We start from the raw sequence: 11,465 nt of genomic DNA on the forward strand, positions 1-11,465 counted from the left end.
CAGTGAGCTGCCTGCCCAACCAGCGGTGCTCGGGGAGCACTGAGGGGTTAAGTGCTTTGCTCAAGGGCACTTCAGCCGTGGACTGGTCGGGGATCGAACCGGCAACCCTCAGGTTACAAGCCCAAAGCCCTAACCAGTAGGCCACGGCTGCCCCAACAGCTGCCCCTGGGCACACTACCTGCTCAGGTCATTTCCCCCATCTCGCTGAACCTTACCTCTAATAATAAAGCAGCAATCCACACAAAGACCTGAGTTTTTATCATTTTAAATTTATTGAAAAGAACAATGTCAATGGCCAGATTATTCATTCTCCTCGCTGCGCAGTCTGGCATTGGGATTGGTAACCTTGACGGCCAACTGAGCTGCCCTCTCCACAATAAGCTTCCTGTTCTTGGAGGACACATTGTGGGCGATCTCTGCACAGTGGGTCCTACGGGAAGGAGAAATGTTGTTAAAAGGAGCTGGTGGGTGCCATACAGGGATTAACCATTAAATCATCAACATGCATGCTATGCGCAATGTAGGGAACATGTCATCTCCCTGGATTTCACCAAGCTTGGAAACCCATCAACAATGTATAGGTTAAACAAACAGTTCCCCAAAAGTGACAAGCATACATTTTCAATACACAAGCAACATGCAGGGTTCAGAGCAAAGAAAGATGTTTGTGCCTGGAGTCAGCCATTTTTGAAGCTATAATTGCATATTTTCATATCCGAAAAGCTCCCAAAACTTAACTCCAGCACTATGCCTTAACATGCCTAAGGCCTTCACTACTGCAGGTAGGTCTTGTCAGAAGCTAGCAGAAAAGCACTGTTTGAATTCAAAGCAGACAGCTGCAAGTACAACCAATGCATGCTGCTCACCTGAACCTCTGACTAAATATTAGTCAGATTAGTATTTTTCTCAATTGACTAACCCAATAACCTTGAATTGTTTTGTGTGTTGTGTTGCAGATTATCTTCCAGCTGTGAGCTATGGGGAGAGTTCAAGCTGGAATGGGTATCTCCTCTGCCCTGCTATCCCTCCTCTCTCAATACCCGACACTGAGTACAGACAACTCCACGGGTATGATTGAGGAGACCAGCAAAAGTAAATATCTTATTACTCCAGAACCTGACTGCAGCTCAATCTACACAATGCACAATATTATCCATACGACAAGAGCTAATGCTGACAAGACCTTATACTGGGAGTCTGCCGCTACTGCCTATTAAACAATTCTAAGCATACCAACTCATTCTTTCACACAAACTTACATCACAGACCACTTAAGAGATGCAAACAATATAGAATTTCTTATGTGATTTCAATGGTGATGCGCATTTGTTTGAACCTCCAACAGCGTGGCGTACCTGGTTACCGCTCAAAAAGGCCCGTATGTTTGTGTGAAACAACAATGATGACTAGGAACACAGTACATTACAAAGCCATTCCTTTCAGCAGTCATACAACGTAATGTTCAATACACTCCAGAAAACACTTACTTGTTGCTCATCATCAGAACTTCGAGTTCCTTGACATTGTGGACGAGGAATTTCCTGAAACCACTGGGCAGCATGTGCTTGGTCTTCTTGTTGCTACCATAACCAATGTTGGGCATCAGCATCTGGCCCTTGAACCGCCTGCGGACCCTGTTGTCAATACCTCTGGGCTTCCTCCAGTTTTTCTGCAAGATACATAGCGAACCTCAATTGCAACTCTTGACAGGATTTAAAGACACTAAACACAAGGTAGTACAGATGAAACTGACGTAAGGTTTAATGTTTTGAACTTACGGCGATCTTGACATAGCGATCCGACTGATGCCTGATGAACTTCTTAGTCCTCTTCTTAACGATCTTGGGTTTCGTGAGGGGTCTGAGGGCCGCCATTGTGACTGTGTACAAAATAATGAAAAACAGGTTAAGTCATAGGCAAGCTGACCCATTACAAACGCCGCACACAAGGCTAATGCTATGCTGTATTCTAACCAAGGTAAGCAGTGCCACTTCAGCTAGCATACCAAAAGCTACACATGAAACAATTACAGTGGTTAACCTCGCGAAAACAAACAAGTAGTAATCAAACTGACATTTGGATAATTAAGTACATAGAACATGCATCTCTATACATTTACCACACAATGATAACTACTGCTAAGTTTGTAGTGTCAGTGCTGATTAGCAATGTTAACCAGCATGGAAAACAATTAGCAACCATTCATGCCAACGTATGGCTTGTTTAGCAAACATTGTGAGCGTTTTAGCGTTGAACCTTTCATTTTTGCTACACGTTATCATCTAGTCAACGACAATATACAAATGTACAGTGCGCTTAGTTTTAAAAACGTGTTACACTTAATACAATTAACATCTACATCTAACGCATCTCATCTCAAACGGGCGAGTTGACCACCACAGGCTACCATGTAGCATAGGCTATTAATTCATCTTTACGCAAAGTATTTGCAGAAATAACGCCTTATTAGTAGTGATTATCTAAACTAACGAGTAAACTACTAAATATCTTATTTTTACAACTTAAATACAAAAAGATGATAGTAGATTTCTCTTGGCTCACCGTTTCGGCTGTCTCCACAGAAGACAGTACTACGGAAGAGAAAGAATTTCCGCAGGGCAAGCTGGGAAATTGTAAAACATGCCGGAAGTTAACCCCAACGTTTACGCAGGGGGAAATCTATAAGAAAACTCTTGATCAGACATTGTGGAAACGATTACTGGCAGTTTCACTCCACTTTTCACTCAACGTCCATTAAAACCACTAATCAAAAGGGCTAATATGTATTTTTAAAGCTACGTGTCAATACTAGTTTCTATGGTCATTTCAATAGCCAATGCGCCCATTGGCCTCTCATGACCCCAGCTGGTTGGAGTTATGTACTACACTTGACATTATAGCATAAGGATGTTGTAAAGACATTTATGGTTTTCTTTAGCTTAGAATTAAAATTTGACAATGAATTTCATGCTGTGGTTAGCGACAACAATATTTGCTATCCTCATAAGGTTGTGAGATTGTCATTGTCATTGTTATTACCTTCGAATCGTCCCCCACTAGGAGGGTGGTTATTGTAATCTGGTCAATAGGTGCTTCTCAACATGCCTCCTCGATGCTCGATGCTCGGGGCGTTCCCACTGATCTATGACTAACACTGGATAGACTATCCCATTGTTTTCGGCCCATCATTCTTTATGTAGATCAGTGAGGATCGAGGCCCGAGGAGCGAGGGAGGACGTAAACGCTGAATGAGAGGCACCCCATCTGTTTGTCAGTAGTGGGATTTGACTGGATGTAGCCGTCTGCAGTCGTTTTACAGTAAGACAGCTGCAGGCGACTACATCAAGTCGAATCCATTGCCCACACACATGAAAACTAGTGGTTTAAATACTTCACATTTTCAGATGGGCCACGGCATTTTGGGCCTCCAACATGATCACAGCCAGCCGTGATCTACTGGTTTGTGTTTTGGTCTTGTAACCGAAGGGTTGCTCGATCCCCAACCAGTAGGAAAAATGTGGGTGGGGGAAGTGCACTGCTCTCCCATGCCCACCACATCCACAGCTGAAGTTCCATTGAGTAATCTAACCCCTCACTGCTCCCGAGAGCTGCTGTGGCAGGCAGCTCACCAGTGCAGTAGGCCTGTGCTTCACCTCACTGTGTGCTGTGTGTGTCACTAATCCATGGATTTGGGATAAATGCAGAGACCAAATTTCCCTTATGGGATCAAAAGAGTATTCTTATACTTTAGTTTTTATTCCCTTCATTTGCATAGGTTGTTTATTTACGTTTATTTCCTTCGGTTTCAGTGTAAATTGTAATTCTGTGTAATGTACTAACCTATCCCCAACTGGAGAGTGCATTGGTACAACTGCTATTGATTTTGAAAGCGCTATACAAATAAACTTGACATGACTTGGTTTTATGGAAAAGTAATCCCATTACTCTTTTAGGTAAGAAGATTCCCAAACTCATTCCATCTGTCCGTCCAATAATCTCCCAGTCTGTAAGTGGCTGATTGATTCCTTCCCCCCTCAACCTAAAGCTAGTGTGTGGTGAGCGTTCTGGCGCAAAATGCATTGCATCAGGTGGGTTCTACTGTACACATTGGTGGCGAAAATGGTTTGGGTATCTCGATAAAGCCCCAAAAACGTATTTTCAAAATATATACGTATATAATAAAATCATCAACTTTTATTTTGAAGTTAATGGTTCACAGCAGGTATTTTACCGCAGCAACTTATAATGAGATCAGCATTACGATTAAAAATAGTAAAGTAATGTGGTAAGTCATGAAGCTTAAATGGAAAATTCCAATATTAAAGACTAAAGAACAAGACAGCGACAACAATGGCCATAAACATGGTTCATTTTTGAAGATTCCAAAACTTTTTGAAGATCCCAAAACTCACAAGAATGAAGACCAGGTCAATCAATCAGAGGTGGATCAGAGAGCAAAAAAGTATCCCTTGATCTCTTAACGGTTACCGTATGTTTATGGAAGACAGACATAACAGAACACCGCAGTGGCCAAGAGTGGGTCTGAGTCATGGAAATAAGAGAGCAAGGGACAGATCCAGATAGAACCCTATTGGCCAGGGGGATTTTATTTTAATTCTTGCTGCCAAGGCTCTACCTATCATCATGACAATCTGTAGGATACACATCACAGAGGCAGTCATTTAGAAGAAGTCTTTTTTAGGGACACGGTGAGATCCCTAGTGCATACGGATACAGTGCACTATGACTAGGGATCATGTTGTCTATCAAATCAGGCAAAAATGATGCACCACAAAGCGGAATATGTGCATGTGTCTTTATGTGTTTGTGTGTGTGTGTGTGTGTGTGTGTGTGTGTGTGTGTGTGTGTGTGTGTGGGTGTGGGTGTGTGTGTGTGTGTGTGTGCGTATGTGCTTGTGTGTAGCTGATATGTCCCCCCATTAACCGAATTCCATGAAACTTGGCATGCATTCAGAGGGTGTCATAAAACTTTCGTGCCGTTTTGAACCTGTCAGCCTGTCAGATACCTATGATTACATTTTTGCCTTTTCAAATGAGTAGATATGGGATATGTTGACATGGCCCCTGCAGACTGGTCCTGGCCCCTGGGAATTTGTTCATCCTAGGCCATAGGGTTCTCAAGATATTCACAGAAAACTTTGTCCCGCCATCTACAGACCGATTGGTGTACAGTCACTATGTACACATATTATGGTATGGATCCGAAATTCCACAAAACTTGGCGTGCATGCAGAGGGTGTCATAATGATCTTTACACACGTTTTGAACATGCCAGCCAAAGATACCTGCAATTAGGCCTACAACGCCTAATTCTTGCTTTTTCATTTTTAACTAGGTGGCACACAAATGAGTGGATAGTGTGACACGGCCCATTGAGACCAACATACGAAAAAGGATTGGCCATCCTAGGCCCTGCGGTTCTCGAGATATTGATCATGGACATGGCAAAGAAATGGCCTAAGAGATTGTTGGTCTTGGAATTTTGAAAATGCATTGCTCTTAGACCTCAGATTACTTGCAGTACCTTGGCATTGGGGATGGTCGTCAGGTTTGAACTTGACTTGGGAGATGAGCACTTTTCCACATCAATGACCGGTTTCGGACCGAATCTTTCTCCAGCTAAATTCTAACAAAACAGGTACTTGTCATTGGGTCCCAGCACACAGCAAATCAAATTTAGCCATTTTTAGGTTTCTTACAGGATAGTCAAGCCTGTTACAATCTTGGGATCTGATTTGACGACAAACTAAATTTTGAACACCATATTGTAAAGCTTGTGCAGTCCTGTTTATACCAATTTAGGAATATTTCCAAAATAAGACCTACTTTTTATCATTAGACACAGAAACCATCTCACATGCTTTCCTCACACCAGGATTATTGTAACAGTCTTTTCACATGCCTCACTCAAAAGTCCTTACACAGGCTTTAAATAGTCCAAAACTCTGCTGCCAGGCTCGAAAATATAGGACCAAATTGTATGAACACATCACTCCTGTTCTAGCATCACTACACTGGGTCCCAATGCACTGGATAATTTATTGTTTAGAAATGCACTCTATAAAATAAAGATTTATATTATTATCGTTATTATTATTATTAGGCTATTATAAAAGAATCCCAGGGGATCTCTTATCTTCTAATATCTTTGTGATATTTCGTATGGGTCACCAAAATCTAAATCAGAGAGAGTTACATATGCTTATTTTTTATTAGGCTGAACCACAATTGACAGACTCAATACAACAGCAAGAAATTCTTGAGGCCTAATCTGTAACCTTTATCATCCATCTCAATGTGTGATCAACAAAGTACTATTTGGCAAAGGTATTGGCCACACAGAGAGCAGGAAATACAGTAGCCTAAGTAAATACATTGGATGGCCAATATGAACGTGATGAAAAGGTTAACCAAAACAGGTGAGTAGGCTACTGCCTGATGGAAGCCTGACCTCTGAGGTATTTGCCCCAAGTGTCTGCTTTGTTCAAATGATCAGAACCTGCTTTGACTTGTTGGATCCATATGTGACTCCTCTGGAATGATGGTGCTACAATAAAAACACATCAGTCTTAGCTGTGTAGCACAACTTTTCCAGAATCATAAAGGTATGAATGCTACTTACAATGTTCTGAAACTTTACAGGAAAAGGTCCTATCCTATTCCAAGCCAAACTAAGTCAATTGTCTTTCAAGGCTATTGAAATCACATTAAATGCTGGGTCCGTCTAGATTTCTAGGCTAGTCTATGGTACATGTCAAACACATATTGTTAATTGTATAATCACCGTTGTTTTCTTTGTATGCCTATTAGAAAGAATAACGGCGCTCGAAGCGATTGAACACGGAGATCACCAGGGAGTGGCTACATTCCTGCCTTTAGTAGCTCTCTTCGAGCGTTAGGTGTCTGTTGTAAGACCTAGAATTTAGAATCAATTCATTATGTTTACGCCCGGAGGTGGAGGTAAGTAGGTCCGATTCATTTATTCTTGGCATATTCTGAGCTCACTTCTGCTATAGCGTTGTCATAAATCATGATGGAATAAGGGCAGTCAATCCTGAGCTTTTTGTTGTAGGCTAACGGGAAACTTGTGTCCTGCCTAGCACAACCTATTAGCCAAACAAAACATTTGGATTTAAGATTAAACGAGTTGTAATCATATTGATATAATCTAGAGCTAGTCATATCTTTGCGCACATTGTACCAGCTAGCTGAGCCTATATTGGCACGACATCAACTTAATTTGAAAAAAGTTAATAGGCTTGGCATGTCGCTCACGAAAGGAATCTACATGATCTATCTAATTATGTAGTCTTTTATTTGCCTTGATGTACCAGAAAGAAAGCCAATGCCCTACTGTAGCTGTTTTAGCTGCAGTGCGGTGTCTGTTTAAATACCCAATTCACCAATGTCACCAATTAAAGCGTTTTTCACTTAACAAATGCGCGTAACTTACGACCTAACCACTAACTAATTCGAAGGAATTCAGTACGTTTTCATGTGTCTTAGTTTATTACTGAAGACGAAAGTGAAACAATCGTTGAGAACTAGCGAATAAAATGGCTCGGTCTTGATTTCTGCATGTTGGATTAGTCATGTTACATGCGTGCATGTAGCGAGCTTTCTATGGCAGCTGCATGGTGTCTGGAAGGATGGTCTATATATAACATCTCCATAATTACAATCCTTTCATGATGCCTTTTGCTTGTAACATTACCAAGGTTTATATTGTTTGAGCAAAACTGGCTAGATTTACTATTGGATAGAATAGTGTAGACGTACAGCAGAATTAGGCTAGCAATCAAGCTTGAGAACAGTGCGATTATTCCATGTAATGAAACACTCAACTGGATCAGGCTAGTTTCAGTTTCACTAGGGCTTAATCAATGTGATTAATTCCACAGTTTAATAGAAACAACAGAATATGCAAAGCTTTCCCCACAGTGCCTCATGGATTTAGCTATTCAAATGCCCAATTAACCTGTTGTTTCTCCTTTTCAGCTGTCTATGCTCCGCCAAGTCCAAACCCTACTGCCCCACCGGCGTATGGGAATGTGCCTGGTTACGAGGGTTTCATGGGTGGAGGGGCAGGTATGTGTATTGAGGAGGGGCGATGCCTGCACATGCGTGTGTGTGTGTGTGTGTGTGTGTGTGTGTGTGTGTGTGTGTGTGTGTGTGTGTGTGTGTGTGTGTGTGTGTGTGTGTGTGTGTGTGTGTGTGTGTGTGTGTGTGTGTGTGTGTGTGTGTGTGTGTGTGTGTGTGTGTGTGTGTGTGTGTGTGTTTTCATGTTTGGGCATGTGTTCATCTGTTTGTGTGTGTGTGTGTGTGTGTGTGTGAAGCTTCTGGGGCTGGTTGCACCAACATGGTTTACGCCCGGTCTTAAGCTACGCCGGTCTTAACTCAGCGTTCTAAGTCAAACCTGATAGATACGCCAGTTGCACCATCTAGGCTTAAGCCTTCTTTTCGCTAAGACCGGGCGTAAATCTTACGCCTACAGTAGTACAGTGTTGATGTTGACCTGTTGAGGGTTTGAGGGCTGTTTTGTTGATTTGGCAGGTGGATATATCCCTCCTCCTGCTCCTCTTCATCCAGTGCCAACACCAGACGCTCAGCCAGAGCAGATTGACTGGACGTAAGAGTCATTTACTGTTTATGGTCGTGGTCACCGTTGTTTTGTTCTTTTTCCCTACACTATTGAGATGCTTTCCAACCTATCCAACCTTTTTTTTTCTCTCTAACATTTCTTTATGGGTTGCATTAATTGTTGCATGTGCTCTTCATATGAGTGTAGTGCTTCCAACTCATTGGCTGTAAGTGGGTTAGGAATAGGATTTCAAGTGATTTTGCAAAAATGGCCAAAAAAGTGTATTCCATACCCTACCTTTAAAGGAAAAATCCTGCAAGTTTTGGGTTGGCACAGTTTTATCTAGCTCGAGTTGCTACAGCCAGCAGCTAATGCGAGCTCTCCTTCTGTACCTTACGTCAATTGGCTAAGTAAAACGGCACCGGAAACAAGCCCCTTGAAACGGCATGTTGAAGCCTAAAAAAATCGTTTCATTTTGGCAATTTTCACTAGCCTAGCATTCCCATTGAAATGAATGGGGGCGGGACTTGTTCACTTTCTCCAGTTCTTAATAATACCTCCATGGGTCTATGAGCTCCCACACTAAAAGCCATATCTCTAGGGCTCTGACTAAAGCAACAGTGTGAAGAGCAACATTATGAAACTCAAAGAACTAAGGGTTACGCTGAAGATAAAAAACAAAAACAAAAAACAAACAAACAAAAAAAACATTTTTAACATCTTTCCAACATTGCACTTTTCATCTTGCGTACCCCCTAGTGGAAGCTTGTGTGCCACTGCTGGTACAAATACCATAGTTTGGGAATCTCTGTAGTCTAGTCTTTGAGAAAAAAATCACCCAATCCAAGCTAATTGCAACAGAACTTACCTTTGTTGTAGTCAGTTCATGAAACCTTCCCATAGCCTATTATATTAGCCTGGAGACCACGACTGTCTTCGCAGAAAGTTTGGCCTAGATCCATTGGCAAACATTTATTTCCTGGTTTGTGGACGCTTGTCTGAAGTTTGAAATCATTGGAGTTCAATCACTAACATTTGGTTCACTAGTTTGCCCATCGGTATGATTGTTATGTTTGGGTGTAACGTTAAAAGCATGTTTGGCTAGGTAGCTGGCCGTGGTCCTGGAATACCTTAAGCGGAGATCGTGTTAAAGCGATGGCCGCTTGCACCCCAAAAGAGCTGAGAGACAGGCCACTACGGAATTACAGATCTGCTGGATTGGAGCGGATGTAGGACTGATAGGCATCCGAGGAGCAATGGCTCAATACTTTAATTTGTTGCTGTTCCTCTGCGGGGAAACCAGATTTGACTAGAATGGTTTTGTGACGGTCTGGAATCTGTGACGGGTGATGGGTAACCCTATGAAGGGCTTGTAGGCAATGCTTGAGTTGACCTATATGAGATGTAGGCCTAGTGAGTGTAGTGAGATGGAAAGGCTGAAGATCTGAGGCATGGTCCGAAAGTGATCGGTTTAGTAACCCAATTGTGTCTTGGTCTAACTGCTCGAGGTCTGCAATGCATGGATGGACATCGAGAACGAAGTGTGACAAGGGACACGTGAACTCACTACATCTCAGCAGCCCAAAGAAGGCCGGTAAAAACATGATGGAGAGGGTGAAATCGGAGTGCTTTGCGAAGCAAGGGAGACTGCGAGAATGCTAGAAGTGATAGGAAGGCGGGAGTCTTAAGGGAAGAGATGAATGGACAGATAAAGAATGTTTACAAAATGATATCATGCTCCATTACTTTGACACATGGTATGGCTAATGTATTTCGTAGTTTATTTTGACTCAAAATTAGGGTATTTGATACTCTATTAGGGTAATAGAATATAGAGTATCAATTCTATTTTCTATTTTGCAGCTGACTGGCTGCTCGACAGTACCGACAGTACTCAGTGACTTTGAGAAACAGAGATCTATGTGAAAAATGTCCAGAGTTTTCCAGAGTTTTCCAGAAACACTGCCTATATTATCCCTATTGCACAGCAATGTACCAGCTACCATTACTACCACTCAACACTCTACATTAAAGATGTGTTTGAGACTGCACATTGCGCAGATGCACAACTGAAAGATAAAACATTATTGACTTTGTTTGGGTAGGCAAGACACAATGCTTGGGTTGAAACACTTACATGTTACTGGCTCTATTTAAAGACTCAACAATCATTTGCATTGATTCAAAGGTCCAAAATGTAAAAATAGACACGCATTGTGCAACAAACCAGTCTGAAATAAGTCCAAGAAATTCACTAACTCTTTGAAAATAGAAGAATGTTGCTCAACAATGCAAGATTCTAAAATTCCATGTTAAGTTAGGCCATGTCTACATTAACACGGGTACATTTAGAAACACATACAGTGTACATATTTATCCATTTAGCCCTTCCACATTAAAATGGTGAATTCCGACACTGAAAACAATGCTTTTCAAAAACTATTGTTGAGGTGGATAAATGTGAAAACTCTGGGTTCGCGTCGTAGTGTGTGTACAAAGTAAACAAAGGTTTTCAGAGATGTGACGTTCTGTTGCCATGACACTGCCGCACGCTTAGCTCTTAACCATGACAACAACTGTTTATCAAAATCATTTTAGTGTGGAACGTGATTCCGTAGTTTCTGCACCTGAAATTCTAGTAGGATGTTATGCGATTAAGATCTTAATTCCACGTCTTAATTTGATTATTGTGTTTTAGCATCCCTTCAATCACAGAGGAAGCCGCACAGGCAGCCTTTCTGGAGTTTGCCGGCAACAACTGCTGCTGGAGCAAAGCCCCTGCCAAGGACGGAGTCATAACCAAGATGGAGGCATTCAACACTTATCGGGTACCTGGTCATCGTCTGTAAAGTCTAGCAGTCTAG

General features: G+C 41.9%; 2 protein-coding genes across 3 annotated transcripts in view; one reads left to right on the forward strand and one right to left on the reverse strand.

Moving 5' to 3' along the window:
- Positions 1-249: 249 nt before the first annotated feature.
- On the reverse strand, positions 250-2,694 carry rpl32 (ribosomal protein L32). Its single transcript, XM_062546405.1, has 4 exons — positions 2,563-2,694; positions 1,779-1,879; positions 1,488-1,669; positions 250-430 (listed from the first exon to the last, which is right to left on the reverse strand). Exons 2-4 carry the CDS (start codon positions 1,872-1,874, stop codon positions 301-303), a joined length of 408 nt encoding a protein of 135 aa, XP_062402389.1. The 5' UTR covers positions 1,875-1,879; positions 2,563-2,694; the 3' UTR covers positions 250-300.
- Positions 2,695-6,522: 3,828 nt separating this feature from the next.
- Positions 6,523-11,465, forward strand: part of LOC134093097 (protein SSUH2 homolog) — a 9,721-nt gene continuing 4,778 nt past the window's right edge. Inside the window, exons 1-4 of one of the 2 annotated variants that reach the window (XM_062546407.1) lie at positions 6,523-6,625; positions 8,019-8,108; positions 8,574-8,649; positions 11,300-11,429. In XM_062546407.1, the coding sequence (XP_062402391.1) occupies positions 8,093-8,108; positions 8,574-8,649; positions 11,300-11,429 (222 nt within the window). In that variant the 5' untranslated portion in view covers positions 6,523-6,625; positions 8,019-8,092. Of the gene's footprint in view, positions 6,626-6,835; positions 6,981-8,018; positions 8,109-8,573; positions 8,650-11,299; positions 11,430-11,465 lie in introns of those variants that run through there. The other variant, XM_062546406.1, reaches the window with a different exon arrangement.

The sequence above is a fragment of the Sardina pilchardus genome, chromosome 9, assembly GCF_963854185.1.
Source record: "Sardina pilchardus chromosome 9, fSarPil1.1, whole genome shotgun sequence".
NCBI classification, from domain to species: Eukaryota; Metazoa; Chordata; class Actinopteri; order Clupeiformes; family Clupeidae; genus Sardina; species Sardina pilchardus.